Here is a 17191-nt window from a genome sequence, read left to right as displayed (position 1 = left end):
GATGAGTTTAGAAAAGACTGGTTATATTTAAACAAACACATCCCAATAAGTGCGCACGTCGCAGTTTATGAAATTAGAATTTCAATATTCAGTCAAATAAATGCACCAACCTCCATAAGGCGCTATGTGGAGCCATGTTTTCTGGTCTCTAGTAAACAAAGGCATTGTGTTGTGGTCCAACCCTCGGCTTATGTTGATTATTTTATAATTTACCTATTTTTTTATAATGTTACACTCCCGACCTCCATACGGTGCTGTATTGAAAGCCATGTTTTCGGGTTCAGACGAGACGCTCCGGCTCTGGTGTGAAATTATAATTATAAATATTCAGTAATGTCAATTTTCGGTAAAATATAAGCACACCAATCTCATAAGGCGCTTTAAAGGTATGTGTTTGCTCCTGTATACACACGCATCAGACAGTTACAAAGGGGCTGATGTCTAACGCTCCGTATCTTAGTTATAAGATATATTCAACAATGTAAGTGCGCCACCCTCCACTAGGCGCTATTAAAAGCCATGATTTGTATCTCCTTTTAGAAAGAAGCCTTTGACGTACATACGGGGCAGACAACAGAAGCCGCAGTTCTTGTATGAAATGATATTTTATAAATTAAATAACCTCAGAACACCAACAGCGCCGCTGAAAAACAAAATCATGATGTTGCGGTTCTTGTGTACAGAAGACTCGGACATACATAGGAGCCTGGAGTCCCAGGCTTCAGTAATGGGGTCCTCTAGAATTTAAATATATCATAATATAAGCACGGAAACGGCCAGAGGCGGTGTACAAATATGCCCGGCTCCTTATACACAAGCCTTGCTCATTCACACGGGGCAAAGGGGCGGCTCTCCGGGGCTGGGGTCGAACTATAATTTATATATTCCATATTATAAGCACGTCCGCCTGCCTAATGCGCTATTAAAATGTTAAGAAATAGACAAGGGGCGCGCTCGGGGTGCCACTAGTGCCTTACCAGATTCAGGGGCGTTCCCGAGAACAGGCTTTCGGCTGACGTAGCCAAAAGCCAAAAATTCTCGGGAACACCCCCGAATCTGGTCCGGCATTGACGGATAGGCCCGTCTTCCAATGGCTAGCCTCCATTTATGGAGCTAGCCAATGGAAGACGGGGGCCTTTCCTGTCTCCCCTACCATAATCATTAGGTTTTTCGCCTGCGCGAAAAAGATGCGCAGAGCACATCTTTCGCCAGGCAAAACCTAAAAAGACCCAGACTCAAAGCTTACGTGTTAGACGGGGACCTGGAGGGTCGGCCGAGGACAAGAGGAGAGGCCTCCGGTGAGGGCGTTCTCCAGCGATCGTACAGACAAGTAACTTCCCCCCCACAGATGGACACCACACAAGGATAAGGTCAACACTCTTTATGTACGGTTTTTGCAGCAAGGATATCAACGATACAGTGAGATCGGGACACGAGGGTCCTCTCAATTCTAGTCTCTGGAAGGGAAAGGGGGTAGCGGGACAGTCTTGGTACCGGTCTGGTACTGAGGTGGTACGATGAATAGCTCACAATCCTCGAGCTCGGAGTTCTGGAGGGTCGGGCCGCGGCAGCGCCAGCAGGCTCGGATGATAAGTCTCACTTGAGAAGGGCCGCGGCAGCGCCAGCCGGCAAAGGCGATGGTTCACACAAGGATGGGCCGCGGCAGCGCCAGCAGGTCCCGACGAGGATGTAGGTTGCAGAGGGCCGCGGCAGCGCCAGCAGGTCCCGACAAGGATGTAGGTTGCAGAGGGCCGCGGCAGCGCCAGCAGGTCCCAACGGAGATGTAGGTTGCAGAGGGCCGCGGCAGCGCCAGCAGGTCCCAACGGAGATGTAGGTTGCAGAGGGCCGCGGCAGCGCCAGCAGGTCCCAACGGAGATGTAGGTTGCAGAGGGCCGTGGCAGTGCCAGCAGGTCCCAACGGAGATGTAGGTTGCAGAAAGCCGCGGCAGCGCCAGCAGGCAGGACGATGATTCACAAGGCAGGGCTGCGGCAGCGCCAGCAGTCCGTCAAGGATGAGTTCTTCTAGGTGTCTCTCGACTCCAGGATACAACTGCCTTCCTGCTCTGGAGCTGCCCCAGTTATAGGTCTGGCCTCCTTTGATGTCCGGACCCTCGCTCCTGGAGGTCGGGAGGTCCGGGATGAGGGAGTCCAGACACCCAGCAGGGGGGTGGAGCCAGCGCCCGGGGAGGCTGGGGGCGATCGGCACCTGGCGGGGGAGAGCCATCGACACTCCTTTCTCCCATTGACCTGCCAAGTGGTCCGCTCACCTCCTGGGTGGATGGTGGTGCCTCGATGTCGGGGCCTGGCCAGGCCCAGGGTTGGGGTCGAGCTGAGGCCATGCGGCCTCGTGGTGCGGTGTCCAAGATGGCGGCTGGGCCGGGGCAAGGCTGCCGGTGGTGGCCCGGGCCGGCCGATGTCGGGGTGTTCGGGAGCAGGCGTCCCGTTGGGGACGGGTTGCGGGTTGCTTCTGTGGGTTGCCGGGGTGGTTCTTCTGGTGACACCGGGAGAGCCGGCGTCCGAGTCTTGTGATGCGGGGAGGAAGCGGCCCCTTCACGAGGCCTGTCCAACATGCGTCCCCCCCAGCTGAAGGCAGGGGAGAGTCAGCCATCTTCTTGGGTACTCTCCTCGCCGAGGCGGAAAAAGCGTGACAGGCCATCTGCGTTGGCGTGGTCTTGGCCAGGGCGATGTTCCACAGTGAAGTCCATCCCCTGCAGGGAGATGGACCAACGCAACAGTTTTGGATTCTCCCCCGCATCTGCATCAGCCATTGGAGGGGTCGATGATCTGTTTGTACCCTGAAATGGGTACCGAAGAGGTAGGGCCGGAGTTTCTTGAGGGCCCATACTATTGCGAAGGTCTCCCTCTCGATGGTGCTCCAGCGCTGCTCTCGGGCTAGCAGGCGTCGGCTGATGAAGGCCACTGGTTGATCGACTCCCTCGGGGTTGAGTTGAGAGAGTACTGCCCCAATGCCATGATCTGAGGCTTCCGTCTGGACGATGAATTCCCGGCTGTAGTCGGGGGCCTGGAGCACGGGGGCGGTGCACATGGCGGCCTTCAACCTCTCGAAGGCCGCTTGACAGTCCGGAGTCCAGTTGACGGTTTTGGGGTTTTTCTTGGAGGTGAGTTCCGTGAGGGGCCCCACAATGCTGCCATAGTCCTTCACAAACCGTTGGTAGTTTCCGGTGAGCCCCAGGAAGGCTCGGACCTCGGTTTGGGTGACCGGAGGTTGCCAGGACTGGATGGCAGCGATCTTGAGCTGAAGGGCCACCAGACCGCTCCCCACTTGGTGTCCGAGGTAGGTCACGGACCCCTGGCCAATCTGGCATTTGCTGGCCTTGATGGTGAGGCCGGCCTGCTGGAGGGCGTGCAGGACCTCTCGGAGGTGGTGAAGGTGGTCGGCCCAGTGATGACTGTACACAGCAATATCGTCCAGGTACGCAGCACTGAATTCTTCAAGGCCCGCCAATACCTGGTTCACAAGTCGTTGGAAAGTAGCTGGAGCGTTTTTCATGCCGAATGGCATCACTTTGAAATGGTAGTGGCCATCCGGGGTGGAGAAGGCGGATCGTTCTTGGGCTCTGGGGGTGAGGCCGATCTGCCAATAGCCTGCTGTCAGATCGAAGATGCTCAGGTAGCGGGCAGCCCCCATACGGTCAACCAGTTCATCTGCCCGGGGGATTGGGTGAGCGTCGGTTCGGGTGACAGCGTTCAGGCCCCGATAGTCTACACAGAATCGGAGCTCGGGGGTGGCGTGGTCCACCAGGACCAGGATGAACCGGTGCCCCTGTGCTGTTCGGGGGTCTAGGGGCCCCACAATGTTTATTCCCACCCGTTCGAACGGGGTGGTGAAGACGGGGAATGGTTGCAAGGGTGCTTTGATTTTTCGGCCTCTCTTCCCGCTGGCCTGGCAGGTGGGGCAGGCCCGGCAGTGGTTGGAGACATCATTTCGCATTTTGGGCCAGTAAAAGTGTGTTACCAGGCGGTTGTAAGTTTTGTCTTGTCCCAAGTGCCCAGCAAGGGGGACATCGTGCGCTAAGTTCAAAAGGTAGTCTCTGAAGCGGAGGGGCACCACCAGCACCCGGCTGGCCCCCAACTCAGCGATTCTTTGCTCGCTGTACAGTAGGTCATTGTCCCAATAGATCCAGTGTGCCCCTGCGGTGTCTCCTGCGCTCTGGGCGAGTGCTTGCTGTCGGAGTCCCTCGAGGGAGGGACAGGTCTTCTGTTCTTGCCGGAATTGTTCCTGGGTGGGTCCACCCTCTTGACGCCACAGGGCCAGTTCTGGAAGATCCTGGAGCTGAGCGGGCCCTTCTTGGTTTTGCTCTGGGGGGCTGTACTGAGGGCGTCTCCCTCTGGGACGATCGGGGGAGGAGGTGCTGGCCATTCGGGTTCTCCAGTGCTGGGGATGGTGCGGGCGGCCATGGACCGGGTCGTTACGCAGGCCCAGTCCGGGAGGCCCAACATCCCCAGGTGCTCTCTTCTCTCAACGGCTGCCCAGGGGGAACTTTCAAGGTCGTTTCCCAGGAGGCAGTCCACCGGGGCATCATCGCGGACAGTCACCTTCAGCATACCGGACACTCCTCCCCATTCGAAGGGGACGCGGGCCATCCGACACAGGCTCTCTGAATTGTCAGCTGATCGGACGGGGCAAAGAACGTTTGGCAAGATTTGTTCCGGGGTCACCAGATGACAGCGGACTGCCGTCACACTGGCCCCGGTGTCACGCAGGGCTTCGGCCTTGCGCCCATTGATGTTCACCCACTGGCTGTATTTTCTCGTGTTGGCGGGTAGGGGAGCCCGCGGAATCATGTCTCTTTCCCCTAGGCAAGCCAGGATCATGGCGGCGGGCTCCCATTCGGGCTGTTCTTGTTCGTACTCTTCATAATCTTCGGGAGCTTGCTCCTCTCCCAGGGCGGCGGTAGCGACCTGGCGGGGGATGGGACTCTGGTTCTTCGGGCAGTTAGGGTCGTTGGCATAGTGGCCGGTCCGCTGGCACCGGTGGCAAGTAACGTTGGCTCGGAACCCCGGACGCATCGGGGGGTTTCCCCTACCGGCCGGGGGTGGGGTGTTGCTGGCGGGAGCTGCCGGGACGGCGTCTCTGCCCCGGCCCTGGCCTCCTCCTCCTCGAGGGCGATGGGGACCTTGGTTGGTTCTGTTTGGTTCACTTGGCCCACTTCGGGCAACTCGAGTGCTTTCCCATCGGTCAGCTTCGGCGGCGAGCTGCCGAGGTTCAGTCAGTTTACTGTCGAGGAGGTGCTGCCTGAGCTCGACGAAGCAATTGTTGGAGAGGTGCTCCCACACAATGAGGTTAAAAAGTTGCTCGTAGGTGGTTACGTGGCTGCCCTTGATCCACCCCTCGAAGGCTCGTCTGAAATAGTTCACATACTCCACCCAAGTTGTACCCGGGATCCGCTTGCAGTCGCGGAACCTCTGGCGGTACATCTCGGGCGTGAGTCCGTATCGAGTGAGGAGGGCGGCCTTCATGTGGTCATAGGATGTCATCTGATGGTCCGGGAGCTGCAGCAGGGCGTCGCGCCCTTCATTGACGAACCTCCCCCATAGTCCGGCTCCCCAGTCACTTCGATCAATCCGGTGGGAGGTCATGGCTATCTCGTAGGCCTTGAACCACTGCTGGATATCGTCGTTCCGATAATATTCTCTGACGACATCCTTGGGGATGTGGACTTTCGGTTCGGCAGTGCCCGGGTTGTGTGGGCGCTCGGGCACCCCGAGGTCTTTATTCTGTTTCCGCATCTCTATCTCTGCTAGCTTGCGCTCATGTTCGTATGCCAGTTTTTTCTCTTCGAGTTCTATCTGCCTTTGTTTCTCTTCCCGCTCTTCTCGGAGCCGCAAGTGTTCTAATGTTATCTTTTGTTCCGCCAATTTCAGCTCTCCGTCCAACCGGAGCCGTGCCAACTCTAATTCATGGAGTCTGCTTTTTTCTCGTTCTTGGATCTCTTCCAGGGAGAGACCCGTTCTCCTTCCTTCCGTCGGAGTGGTGTTTGTTTCTGGTGCCTCGAGGTTTTGGTTCTGGGGTACGGCCGTACCCGTTTTTGCCCAAGATTCTAGGGCGTGTTTGAAGTCGTCTTTCGTGCTCAGCCCGGTGGTAGCAATGCCTAGTTCCATGCAAAATTGCTTTAGCTCTCGATGGTTGTACTCTTCTAGTTTATCCATCTGGAATTTCTCTGTGGATCCGCTCTCTTTTGTTGTCATTGTGGTTGAGTCGTGGGGTGAGTTACTCTCTGTACGATTACGCATTGGTTCGGATCCCACCGCTGCCACCAATGTTAGACGGGGACCTGGAGGGTCGGCCGAGGACAAGAGGAGAGGCCTCCGGTGAGGGCCGTCTCCAGCGATCGTACAGACAAGTAACTTCCCCCCCACAGATGGACACCACACAAGGATAAGGTCAACACTCTTTATGTACGGTTCTTGCAGCAAGGATATCAACGATACAGTGAGATCGGGACACGAGGGTCCTCTCAATTCTAGTCTCTGGAAGGGAAAGGGGGTAGCGGGACAGTCTTGGTACCGGTCTGGTACTGAGGTGGTACGATGAATAGCTCACAATCCTCGAGCTCGGAGTTCTGGAGGGTCGGGCCGCGGCAGCGCCAGCAGGCTCGGATGATAAGTCTCACTTGAGAAGGGCCGCGGCAGCGCCAGCCGGCAAAGGCGATGGTTCACACAAGGATGGGCCGCGGCAGCGCCAGCAGGTCCCAACGAGGATGTAGGTTGCAGAGGGCCGCGGCAGCGCCAGCAGGTCCCGACAAGGATGTAGGTTGCAGAGGGCCGCGGCAGCGCCAGCAGGTCCCAACGGAGATGTAGGTTGCAGAGGGCCGCGGCAGCGCCAGCAGGTCCCAACGGAGATGTAGGTTGCAGAGGGCCGCGGCAGCGCCAGCAGGTCCCAACGGAGATGTAGGTTGCAGAGGGCCGTGGCAGCGCCAGCAGGTCCCAACGGAGATGTAGGTTGCAGAAAGCCGCGGCAGCGCCAGCAGGCAGGACGATGATTCACAAGGCAGGGCTGCGGCAGCGCCAGCAGTTCGTCAAGGATGAGTTCTTCTAGGTGTCTCTCGACTCCAGGATACAACTGCCTTCCTGCTCTGGAGCTGCCCCAGTTATAGGTCTGGCCTCCTTTGATGTCCGGACCCTCGCTCCTGGAGGTCGGGAGGTCCAGGATGAGGGAGTCCCGACACCCAGCAGCGGGGTGGAGCCAGCGCCCGGGGAGGCTGGGGGCGATCGGCACCTGGCGGGGGAGAGCCATCGACACTCCTTTCTCCCATTGACCTGCCAAGTGGTCCGCTCACCTCCTGGGTGGATGGTGGTGCCTCGATGTCGGGGCCTGGCCAGGCCCAGGGTTGGGGTCGAGCTGAGGCCACGCGGCCTCGTGGTGCAGTGTCCAAGATGGCTGCTGGGCCGGGGCAAGGCTGCCGGTGGTGGCCCGGGCCGGCCGATGTCGGGGTGTTCGGGAGCAGGCGTCCCGTTGGGGACGGGTTGCGGGTTGCTTCTGTGGGTTGCCGGGGTGGTTCTTCTGGTGACACCGGGAGAGCCGGCGTCCGAGTCTTGTGATGCAGGGAGGAAGCGGCCCCTTCACGAGGCCTGTCCAACATTACGGTATAGTGTTTTGCATACAATTTTAATGGATAGCTTGTAGGAGACTTTAAGGAGATTATAGAAAAGGGTTATATGGAACACAGTGATACCAATCACTCTTTTCTGGAGTGCAGTGGTAATGCAGTAGAAACGTCAACACTTATATTCTACTGTTGCTGTGTATATGGTTCCTGCCATACTTTAGTTGACACATAATGCACAAGAAACAGAACATGAACCGAAATGTTTCTTGGTCTGAAAATAATCTGTATTTTCATTATCCAGTGCATTGGTACCGACTCAACTCTCTTGAAAGTATGAAAGGCTGATTTGGCCCTACAGAAGTCAAGTCCTCTGACCTGTACTTTTCACATCAATACTTACATCACTCAGTGATTTATGCAGACTAGTTTAATAGTTTATTCAACTGGTACTAGGACACAAATGAGGGAAAGTCTTTCAATCCACTTTTACATAGTGTTCTTGTGCTGCATACTCCATGTACACCGATACCTTCTTGAGATTATACAATGGAGCTAAGGTTTATTCGGTTGGGAAAATGACTGTGAAGCCTTAGCCACTCTCAGTTCTCCATTGACTTGGGTCTTTGAAACCATCCTACTGTAGGTAGTCAAGCAGAAGGGAGCTAGCTGATCTCACAGCTCCTTGGAAGTGGAGGAAAAGGGTAACATCCCGAAGTACGAATGAATTTGTGGATGATCAGAATTTATCCTCGTTCAATGATGTCATATTTGAGTCAAGGCCTAGGAAGCCAGCAAATGTAAGCCTGGCGACCATGTAGAATAAATAGGGGCTTACCTGTATTGTGGACCACAACATGGTTAGTGAGGGCTTTGGAGAACTGAGAGGGATCATGCTAGAGCCCTGTATACTTCTAGGCAAGCTGGAGCCTTGGAGAAGTAAATTGGACAGGGCCATTGAGCAAGCAATACAAATCTTTATTCGTATACAAATATATCCATAGAGGGTCCTAGTTTGTGCAGAGCACCAGGCGAGATGACAGTAAACAGAAGCCTCAGGGAATCTCATGGCAAAGATGTATTTCATTGATCTGAGTGTAAGCAGGGCTCTGGGTAAGAGCGAGCCTGACATACAGGACCCTGACCGCACTCTGACTATGACGACTCTCCTGATGCTGTCAGGCAGACGAAGACTTAATACCCACATTTACAGCATCATACGGGCGGATCAGATTAGGATCTCCCTCAAAGTGGTAGACACGTAGAATGGCACAAAATACACAGAGGAGTCTGTGAGGTCTCTGCCAATGCACAATTTATAGTTGCCCAATTCAATATAGTCCATATTACACACCTTTTGCCAAAACTCCTCAATATAAACTTGAAACTAGCCCCAGTGAAAAGGGGCTGATGGCGCGGAAGGACAGTGGACGCGCGCAGTGGGCGCAGGGGTGGCGTGCCGAAGGCGCATCAAAGGCAAGCCCGTCCGCGCCAGTTCATCGCCAGACGCCAGACACGCTGCCCCTTTCACTAGAGATGGGCTGACCTACACCCGGAAAGATCTTTTAGCTATTAGGAATTTGGTGAGCAGCGCCAGACAGTCTTGTGGGGATGCTATTGAGGGCCCTTTCTGCTGTTTGCAGTGTGGCTTCAACGCTGCACCTACGCTGACACCAAGGAGCCACCTCCCCTGGTCCAAGAAGTTTATTAGCATTTTTAATCTTAATCGTCTCTCACTAGCCAAACTTTATACTGATGTTCATGATCTAGTAGAGGACGCCTCCTCAGACACCCTCTTTTTTACTGAGACGTGGCTCTCTGATGTCATGATTGGATAGCCAGGCCTGGCACTCCCTGTAGGTTATAGCATACCCACTATCAACAGGGCGACTAGAGGCGGGGGCATCGCAGTCGTTTTTAAATTTTGCTACTCTTGCACTTTTGTTAGACAGGCTGTAACCGTATGCGAATGTGCCCACTTTAAGGTCACAATTATACTATGTCAGGGCTCCTAGTATACCGGCCCCCACGGCCATCCATAGACTTTATGTCAGTACTCACGGAGGTGGTCAGCGTGCGGGCGAATAATGCTTCCAACTTTACTGTCACTGGGGATCTGGACCTACACCTGGACAATCACGAAGACCCTGACGTGGCTAATTTCGTAGCTGACCTTGTAGCCTGCCAGCTAGTGCAACAGATGTCAGGTCCAACGCACACGGGCGGCCACCTGCTGGACCAAGTCTTCACGAACATACCCTCTTTGACAGTACATGCCCCCATCCCTATGGGATGGTCTGACCACTACTTGGTCCCTATGTCACTTCAAGGTATAACTCCACTACGGAGTGAGGTTCGGACGTCCTCCCTCAAACGCCCTTGGCACAAACTAAACTGGGATCTATTCCACCCTTGTCTATCCACGACATGCCCATGTCTGCCTGAGGACCCTAATGAGGCATACAGGGTTTTTTTCTGGCTGTATCAGAGAGCCACTGATTCTTTTGGATCTCAGTGCCACGTTTGACACAGTGTCCCACACCATTCTGCTACAACGCCTGGATGAGGAGGGGATTACTGGTTCGGCCTTGGATTGGCTCACCTCGTTCGTTCGTGAGAGGTCGTTTGTGGTAACAGTCCCTCCCTATGCCTCAGGCATACACCCCATCAAACAAGGGGTCCCACAGGGTTCCTTCCTTACTTCCCTGTTATATAATCTCTACATCCAACCCTTGGGTGCGGTGGCTAAGAACAGAGGACTGACCATGGTCTCCTACGCCGACGATATCCAGTTGGTGGTGGCACTCTTGAATGACACCGAGCGGGACGCTCTGAAATTTCAGGGCGATCTGGCGGCAGTCGCCGAGTAGATGACCACCAACTCCCTCCAGCTGAATACCAGCAAGTCAGAGGTATTGCAGGTAGGGAAGGACCATGGTCAGTGGAGTGAACTCTGGTGGACTGAAAGTCTTGGTAGTGTCCCCCTCAAAACCAGGTCGTTAAAAGTCTGATGGTGTGGCTGGACTCATCCCTTAGCTACTGAGTTCAAACTAAAAAGGTGGCAGGGACCTGCTTCGGGCTATTGCGGGGGCTCAGACCCCCATTGGGTTTCTTTGATCCATCCGCACGTCAGACCATCATTCAGGCATCAATAATGTCTAGATTTGGCTATGCCTGCTCTCTGTATCTAGGGTCAAATAAGGCTGAAATTTTGAGGCTACAAAGGTCCCAGAATACAGCAGTAAGAACCGTGCTTGGCCTGCACAGGTCCTGCCCGCTGTCAGATGCCATTTGCCAGCTGCATTGGCAGCGGGTGGCCAGGCAATTAGAATTCAAGGCGCTCTGCATCACTTTCAAAGGCCTGAAAAATCACAACCCCTTACATCCTGGCCAACCTGCTTTCGCCTTATGTTTTGTTATGTTATCTTTTTGATTAAGCGCAACAGCTGCCCCAGCAACAAGGCGTCCCGGCGCTGAAGAACCACAGAAGCTGTACTAAAGAAGGAAAGGGAAGGAAGAGAGGGAATCCTAAGAAGAAGGGAACAGATAGGTCTTACTAGCCTTCTGGAAGGCAGACAGATTTTCCAAGGAACGAATGTTTAGTGGCAAGGAGTTCCAGAGCTTAGTTCCCAGGACCCTAAAGGAGCGACCACCAATACGGCAGAGCTTAGTGCGGGGTACAGTCACTAGGTGCTGGCCTAATGAGCGCAGGTTGCGCTGTGGTGCATAAGGTGTTAGGAGCAGGCGCAAGAGTCCTGGACATCCGGATTTGAGGATCTTGAATGCCATAGTGAGGGTTTTGAATTGAATGCGAGATTCAACGGGCAGCCAATGCAATTTTCGAATGGTGGCTCTGACTGAACATCTGCGGGGGAGACCCACCAAGGCTCTAGCCGCAGAGTTCTGTACGCGTTGCAATCGAGCTATCTCCGCTTTATTGGCGCCCAGAAGTAGAACACTAGCATAGTCCAGTCGTGAGAGGATGATGGATTGAACAATGAGCTGGCGGACTTTAGAGTAAAAAAAAACGAGTATCGGATTAAGGCTCCTCAGCAGGCCCACAAAGGTAGCAGACACTTTTTTCGTGGGGGTCTGGAAACTAAGCGAGGAGTCAATCCAGACGCCCAGATTTTTGACCAAGGATTTAGGTGGTGGGATGGTGCCCAACAAAGAGAGCCACCAACGCTCATTCCAATATCTGGTATTCCTCCTGAGGAGCAGCACCTCCATCTTGCCTGCATTAAGCTGCAGGCAGTTGTCCATCAACCACTGGGCTACTGCAGCCAGGCCATCCATAAATCTCGAGGCCGAGATAAAAGGGCCTTCGGTGAGAGTGATGACCAGCTGCGTGTCGTCTGCGTATGACACCAGCGTTAGGTCCCACTCCTTAGCACGTCACCTCCGCTCACTAGGTGAACACCTGGTGGTGGTTCCCAGGACACAGAGAGTGAGGGCTGGAGGCCGCTCCTTCCCCAGTAGGGTGGCCTGCCTCTGGAATTTGCTGCCTAGTCACATCCAGGGCCTCAACAATAGGCCTGGGAGGTAAATTCCGTTGCGCTCGTGGAATTTGTGGAATTCGGTTATTTCGCGAAATTTTTTGCTTGTTCGCGTTCTCAAATGCGTGTTCGCAAGATATTTCCCCCTGAGCACGCAAACTGCAATTGTGAACAGTAAAAAAGCATCACGAACATGCAATTCCGTGTGTTCGCAGAATTTCTGCGTGTTTGCGGACATTTTTTACCATTTCGCGGAGATTTGCGTAACACGATTACGCGAATTCCACCCACCCCTACTCAACAACTACTTAGAATTCAGGAAGGCCATTAAAACACACCTGTTTCCCACTGCATAGCCTGTGCCCCTGCTTCATCCGAATGTGTCAGTTGCTGTGCTGTCAGCGCCGGGACGCCCCTTTGCTGGGGCAGCTGTTGCGCTATACAAGTTGTGGTAGCATTAACATTAACATTAACATTAACATATCCCGTAAGAAGCATGAGATTCCCTTGCTGTGAACACTCACCAACAGACGTCATTCATATGTAGCATTGTTCTTGGATAGAAAATTGTTGGTAGGAGGCTTTGAGGCATCTGCGCAATGCCACAGTGTGGCAGATAGTTAGAGGACTAAAACACAGTCTCTTGGGTTTAATCCCGAAAAAATCCAGGAACATGAGCAGAAAATGTGCAATCCTCGGACTGACTCTGGCCAAATAGCGCATAGCTATCCAATGACTTAGCCCGACAGCCCCACAAATGACGGACTGGTTTTGGGATTAGACTGAGTGGTGCATGCATAACTATACCTTATTTCTTTCACTAACCCTCCGCATCAATTTATAATGATTCGTTTTAGGCTTCCCCAGTTGCACTGGTTTTTTGAAGATCCTATTGGGTAAAATAAAGTCAATAACCTAAATCCATGTACTTGTGATGATTCTTCAGATCAGGGTACTCTCCACTTTGTGTTGTTTTGTAACCTTTATTGTGTTCCTCGAAGACAATTTATTTTACCTTTATTGAAAGAGAGACAGTTTACTCAAGCTAGATCTGCTCTTATTTTTCCACAAATGTTATCCAATTAATTTGTCTGTTTTAATGTTGCTGGATTTTTAATGACCGCTGTTACACTCATAAAAAGTAGGGGTTGATTCTTATTTGGAGTATATTGATTGCTTGTTGTTTTAGACTGATGATGTGTTATTATGGTTATTGTGTCCTGGAATTAATAAGTTTAATTTTTATATTTGGGAAATTTTATCACTCACCTGTTTTTTATTGTATCAAGATCAATTTCTGAAGTTGTTCATTATTTGTATGCAATTGTTTGTCTTGAATCTTTTTATTCAATTTTATTTCTGTATCCTTTATGGTTTTTATTAACTGAATAAAGATTATTTTGACTGACTGACCAAGTGGACTGGTGAAGAAGAGGCTCGCATGAAACACCCAGTAGACCTGTTGGCATAGGGAGCCATGTTTATGATCTCACTGATAGTGGCAGCATGACGCCCACTACAGAGGTGAGCGCTGACGTTGAGGAACCTGTGCTGACAGAGAAGGGGTGTGGGGGGTGACCCTATGTTCACACCTTGACTGAGTGCTAGGGGACTGATGACCTACTGTGGCTTGCTTGTCCTATAAGTGCCCCTTGGACACCACCTTATGGGGCGTGCTGAGCACAGGGTACAGGGGGTTTCTCTTTCACTCTTTTGATCCTGTTTTGTTTATTAGTTGCTATTTGACATGTCAAGAATGGCTTTGGCAACTTTTGAACTTCCACGAAAAGCTTACTTGGATTGGATTGTTTGCTGGTATTGCCTATCGTGCGTAAATGTAATTTGCTTAAATGCCAATAAATGCATAACAAAAAAAGAGATGCAGGCTCCCAGTGACACCTGAGAGTGAACAGTAGCCTCTATGGACCTCAGTGTGAGCAGGAGTCAATGGGATGTGAGTGTGTGCTAGAGCCTCAGTAGACCTAATTGACTGACTAATTGATTGATTGATTGATTGATTGATTACAGGACTTTTAAAGAGCAGGCAGTTACCTCCAGAAGGAAGTGTCCTGGTGACCTGAGAGTGGAACTGAGTTTAAAGATCCTGAGGAAGAGAGGCTACTTTGGGGCCCACTGATGAAGAACAACAACCTCACAATCTTAGGATGAACAAGTCACCCAGTTCAATGAGAGTGAATATAAACCAGACTTATAAGCGGACAAGATTCACTGAAGATCTGTTGCCCAGTGGACAGTGAGAATCCCATGTATGAGTAGGATCTTTAGAGCCTACTGGCAGAGAGGAGACTCCGGGATCTGAGGGTGAGTAAGCATGGCTTAAGGGAGACTTGTACACCTGGGAATGAACAGCAGTGAAATAATGGTGTTTCCAAACTTGATCAATGTTACTCACCCTACAAGCTGTAAATCGATTCATATACCACAATCTCCTCCCCAAATTAGCCCCAGCACTAACCAAACAATACTTTGTGAAAGGTCATGACCCGTGAATGTGGGCCACTTTATTTTTGGGTGCCTGGGCCTATATTTTGTTCCAATCTGACTCTGAACCTGAGCTCTCTCTGCCACATTGAACACTTCAGGATCATGCGAGACCCATTTCTTAAGTCCAGAGAGCACCACAGCATCGAGCCAGCAACTGCTGACCACTTGATTGCAGGGTACTGGGGACAATGAGAGTGAATTTGATTGGCCCGAAGGGCCTTTATCGGTAATGTACACTCTCCCCCATCATGCTAACTACTATATTAGAATTGCTGTGCAATGTGGAGGTATAATACCATACAAATCAGTACATACGTTAATATATAAAATGACACTAATGTGTGTATGAACTGCAAAAACTCAGTCTAAAGCAGATATCGGGGAGTGGTGACGCATACATTGCTCATATCTCCCCATACATAAACATATTTGAGTGCAGTAGCTCAGAAAGCGTCTCCCTAGAATCATGCGGGTCACAATTTCAAATCCAGCACAAACTTTAATCCTTCCAAGGTCAATAAAATGAGTACAACTGAACTTTTCCCACATTCCATGATGCTTTGAATCGACACCCCTTTAGTTAGAATTGGCTTTGCTGCTCAATCTGCCTTACCAAACATGTCTGCAGCCTCCATGTGTGATGCGACTGATGTCTCATACCGGCCCATTGCGTTCTCCACCGCTGCCGAGTTCTGCAGGAGGACGGCCATCTTCTGGTTGGAAAAGTTGACCCCGCTGCAGCAGCGCATGCTTTCTTTTAGGCAGCTGTAGGCCTCTGTGAGGAACTTTATTTCAGTATAGTGAATGGCAAGGTGATTGTAGAGTTTGACTGAAAAAAACAGAACAGGTTTACAACAAACACTGTGTTTTATTTAGTGACATGGTTACAGGATATGGCTATTACCATAATATATATATATATATAAGTCGTCAATGTACTTATCATATCCCCTGGGTCTCAATTTAGAGTGATGAGGGATGGGATGCAGTATTTACCACACCCAGTAAATACTAACCTGGTGCAATGAGGTAATTACCTCCTATTCTCATCATCCCTCTCCTGAAGTATACTTTAAATAGTGTTTTTGTGTGAATTTCAGACACCGGCAGGCATATTTATCAAATGGTCATGCAATACAAAGCAGCAAGGCACCTTGCTGCTCTGCGTGAAAAAGAGAGGGCATGAATGCAACATATGTAACATTATACAGCATTCCTGCTCTGTGTCTGTGCTGGGGCACAATGTGCTGCCTAGTGCCAAGGCAGGCACTCTTGCATCATGTTGCCATGGTGCCTACGTTCCAGGCATGATTGTTTTTTGTGCAGGAAGGGACACCTTTCTGCACAAAAACAATCCTCACTCCAGCCATGTAATGCCTCTGCGGGTTAGAGTAACGCAAGGCAGCACCTTAGGCTGCCGTGCATTACTCCACATTTACCAAGCCATGCAAGGTGGGTTTGGTAAATATCATTCTAGGTTTTGTGTCGCCCTTGCCCCCCCCCCCCCTTGCTTGGTGCAAGAATAATGCAAACAGGACCCGACTGGGAACCAAAACAGGCCCTGGCAAAGTGCTCGGTCAACCCACAGGGGTGCGGCCGAGCTGTTTGCCAGAGCCGGTTTTGGCCAGTTTTGTTACAGTGGCCGATATTACAGCTGTGCTGCAAAAACAGCCCTGTAACAAAATCGGCCACCAGGGGGCCAAAACCGGTCCCCAACCTGGCAGCCCACCGGGGAATTGCCCAGGGCCCACTATGGCCAGTCCAGCCCTGGATGCAAACCCTTCATAGATATGGGCCTGGATTTGCTTGGATTGCATGAATCATAGTCAGCCACAACTGTAAAATACTTCTTTAAAGCCTATTCCAAGTTGACGCTCGTTAAATGGGGAATAACATGCAGTACTCAGTGCTCACCTCACTTAAATTCCAGTGTATCTGTATTTATCGGTAATTTTCAACTAGAACAATTGTTGGGTTTGCTCTTCTAGAAGTTCCCCAAAGGAAAATTGGGGGGGGGGAGGGGGAGGGGGTGTAATGAATGTGCAGTAACAGAGAACCCAAGGTTACAGGCAAACAGGCAATAGGTTTGTAATATGTGCTTCCTATTCTTAGTAGAATTAGTTGTGTTAGAATTAAGTTTTTGCACTTGAGATCTCATGCATTTACTCTAATGTTCTAAAGGCGTAGATTAATTTAATAAGGGGAAGATGTGAGATGTTTTTGGGAGTGGGGGGCATATGTGCCTGTTAGTGGAATAAAATGGAGAGGTTGTGGCGTTCCAGCCAGACCTTCCATACTCCAACCAGATACAAGTCTCAGCGCATCATCCTGTGGTTCTGGGAAAATCACTTAATTTCCCTGTGCTTCACAAAATGCATGTGACCTTGCGTAATGCACCTGATGTTCATAAAATGCTGCTCTAATTCCTTCTGGTGACTAAGTTCTTGCTACAAATGTATATACTTATCACATTTACCTACATATATTTATCAAATACACTGTAAATATTAATCATACATATATGTACGTATGTATATATGTAAATACATATATATATATATGTGTGTATATGTTCAATGAAAAAAATCAAAGGTTACAGGGATGGTATAGTTAGGCTCAGATC

The 17191-nt window shown here is 51.3% G+C and overlaps 1 protein-coding gene across 2 annotated transcripts in view; it reads right to left on the bottom strand.

The window, feature by feature from the left end:
• Positions 1-17191, bottom strand: part of LOC147729090 (tetratricopeptide repeat protein 24-like) — a 604158-nt gene that overhangs the window by 511143 nt on the left and 75824 nt on the right. For both annotated transcript variants that reach the window (XM_086959369.1, XM_086959370.1), the window contains exon 3: positions 15182-15397. In XM_086959369.1, the coding sequence (XP_086815495.1) occupies positions 15182-15397 (216 nt within the window). The remainder of the gene's footprint in view (positions 1-15181; positions 15398-17191) is intronic.

Source organism: Lissotriton vulgaris, chromosome 2_2 (genome assembly GCF_964263255.1).
Source record: "Lissotriton vulgaris chromosome 2_2, aLisVul1.2, whole genome shotgun sequence".
Lineage (NCBI taxonomy): Eukaryota > Metazoa > Chordata > Amphibia > Caudata > Salamandridae > Lissotriton > Lissotriton vulgaris.
This window is presented reverse-complemented; position numbering and strand designations above follow the sequence as displayed.